Raw genomic sequence first — 2,764 nt, 5'->3', positions numbered from 1 at the left:
CGTGAGGGTGACAAGACTATAGTAATGACACGTGGGTTGGACTCGTACCAACGAACTAATCAGCGTGGAAAAAAATGTCGGCAAAAAAGCTAAACGACCGATCACAGTTAACACACCGTGCCAAAATATCTTCGCGATACGAGTCATATCTACTCCAGAATCTTCAAAACAATTCCGGGAAGAAAAATCTCGAGTAACTGGGAAATCGAAACAATAGATAATTTCCCTCGTGTACATTTTGTTACTGCAACGGACGGGATAGGGGAGCTCCGCGGATATTTGTTTAGTTTGGTTTGATCCAACGGTTGCGTAGTGCCGCCCACCACAATAGCATCCAACAGCTGGGATCTGCCTCGTGGAGGCGGGCCCAGCTCACACGAAACGTGTCCGGGATTCCTCCATCCCGCCTTGAACCTTCCAGAATAAGCTATAGCATGACAAAACTTCAAAAAATCCGCCGAAACTTCTCGCAGTTTCGGAGCCCCACCCACCGTCCCCTTCCCCGTCCCCACACCACCCACATCCCTCCAGGCGCCGCTCTCCAGCCACCCGATCAGCCCGAGCAACCCCAATCCAAGGGTTGACGGCCGCCCACCCGCACGGCTCTCGACGCACCGCGCGCGGCCCGCCTGACTTGGCGTTCTCGGCACGAGTGGCGGGCGCGTCGCCCTCGGGTTTATAGCTTCCCCCTCCGCAACTGCCGCTGCCTCCCCTACTCCTCCGTTCCTTCGTCTCGTCGCGTTTCCGTCTCTAACTTCCTCGCTTCTCTCCACGCTACGCTATCCGGAACCTTCCGGAAGGTTGCTTTGACACCCCCCCTTCCGTGCCGTCCAACGGTGTCGCCGGGACAGATCTGCGCTGTCGGCGGCGGCGGCGTCATGGGCGAGCAGGCCGCGGCCGTTTCCTCCGGCGAGACGCCTGCCACGGCGGAGGTGGGGACAGGGCTGGGGCAGAGGTCGCTGCCCACGCCGTTCCTGAACAAGACGTATCAGCTGGTGGACGACCCGGCGGTCGACGATGTCATCTCGTGGAGCGAGGACGGGTCGGCGTTCATCGTGTGGCGCCCCGCCGAGTTCGCGCGCGACCTCCTCCCCAAGTACTTCAAGCACAATAACTTCTCCAGCTTCGTGCGCCAACTCAACACCTACGTAAGTGGGTGCTCGTCTTCCATTTCCGCGCAACTTGATCCGGACTAGTAGTACATTTTTGTTGGTGTCGCCGGAATGTCGAGGTGCTCATGGGCGTGGTGGTGCAGGGATTTAGGAAGATTGTGCCGGACAGGTGGGAGTTCGCCAACGACTGCTTCCGTCGAGGAGAAAAGCGGCTGCTTTGTGACATACATCGGCGAAAGGTGACGCCGACGGTGGCGGCCACCGCCGCGGTCACGGTAGCTGCGGCTGCCGCGATTCCGGTAGCGCTGCCGGTGGCGAAGCGACAGGGCTCGCCGGTGCTTTCCGGCGATGAGCAGGTGCTGTCGTCGAGCTCGTCCCCTGAGCCCCCCTTTCTAAATCAGTACGCGCCGTCCTACTCCGGCTCGGGCGGCGTTGCCTCCGGCGATCTCGGGGAAGAGAACGAGCGGCTGCGGCGGGAGAACTCGCGGCTGACGCGGGAACTCGGGCAGATGAAGAAGCTCTGCAATAACATTTTCGTCCTCATGTCCAAGTACACCGACGGCCAGCAGACCGACGCCGCCAACGCGACCTCCGCCGCCGCCGACGTCGGGAATTGCTCTGGTGAGTCGGCAGAGACCACGGCGCTCCCACCTCCGCCGGTGCTCGAGCTCTTGCCTTCCTGCCAAAATGCTCCCACGGCTGCCGATTTGGGCGCGGAGGACGAGGAGGAGAAGATGAGCGCTAGGCTCTTCGGCGTCTGCATCGGGCGGAAGCGAATGCGCCACGACGGCGAGGACCGGACGAGGCGAGGAGCGGCGGCGGAGGTGAAGCCTGAGCCGATGGACGCGCAGCAGCCCTCCGGAATGGACGGTCACACACCGGACGTGCAAGCCTGGCCCATTTACAGGCCCAGACCCGTGTACCAACCCCTCCGCGCCTCCGACGGGTCAAACTGCTACAGCGGGAGTGACGACCACAACGGGTCCAACTCCAGGTGAGCTCAGCTCAAAAAAGAATAGGATAACTCCAGGTGAGCTGGGTTCAGGCTTAAGGGTCGTGTACTGGTACCGTACTTTTTTTTTTGAGGGGATTGGTACCGTACTTGAGTTAATTAAATGTAGTCTACTAATCCAGCACTAATTAATTAGTAGTAAGTCGCATGTACGTAGAGAGAAAGAAAGCAAGTTGTATGTGGAATTCCAGTTTCTCCGTAAGTTTCTCGGCAAGGCCCGAGTATTTTATCATCTCCAAAACCTAGTTTTTGTACATAAAACAAGCCAGAAAAATTAGAGCAGTGATGACAAGTTCGGTGATGTGATCTTCGTTCAAAACGAGTTTCTTTTTGAGTACTTGCAGCATCACCCCGAATAAGATAATTTAGCATGTCCACTCGAGCTAGAGAGTTCTAAACATAAAACATTACGGGTTAAAGCTTGTTTTTCAAAAAACTAATGCTTACACGTGTGGCATTTTACACATTGTTCACATGCCTTCATCATCACTTATTTTGTCACGTATGAACAGATGACATTAGCAGAAATCTTTTTGATTTTTATTTAAAAATATTTTATCTTTTAATTAAAAAATTAAATTAAAAATTTATTTTCATCATTAAATCCGTCTCGATGAGATTTTTAAAATTATCATGTCGA

At 55.0% G+C, this 2,764-nt stretch overlaps 1 protein-coding gene across 1 annotated transcript; it reads left to right on the top strand.

Moving 5' to 3' along the window:
- Positions 1-678: 678 nt before the first annotated feature.
- Positions 679-2,232, top strand: LOC119332767 (heat stress transcription factor B-2b-like). The gene is made up of 2 exons (XM_037605918.1): positions 679-1,148; positions 1,256-2,232. Exons 1-2 carry the CDS (start codon positions 879-881, stop codon positions 2,108-2,110), a joined length of 1,125 nt encoding a protein of 374 aa, XP_037461815.1. The 5' UTR covers positions 679-878; the 3' UTR covers positions 2,111-2,232.
- Positions 2,233-2,764: the final 532 nt, after the last annotated feature.

Source organism: Triticum dicoccoides, chromosome 7A (assembly GCF_002162155.2).
Source record: "Triticum dicoccoides isolate Atlit2015 ecotype Zavitan chromosome 7A, WEW_v2.0, whole genome shotgun sequence".
Taxonomy (NCBI): domain Eukaryota; kingdom Viridiplantae; phylum Streptophyta; class Magnoliopsida; order Poales; family Poaceae; genus Triticum; species Triticum dicoccoides.
Note: the sequence above shows the minus strand (reverse complement) of the source record. Positions and strands in the feature narration are given on the sequence as shown.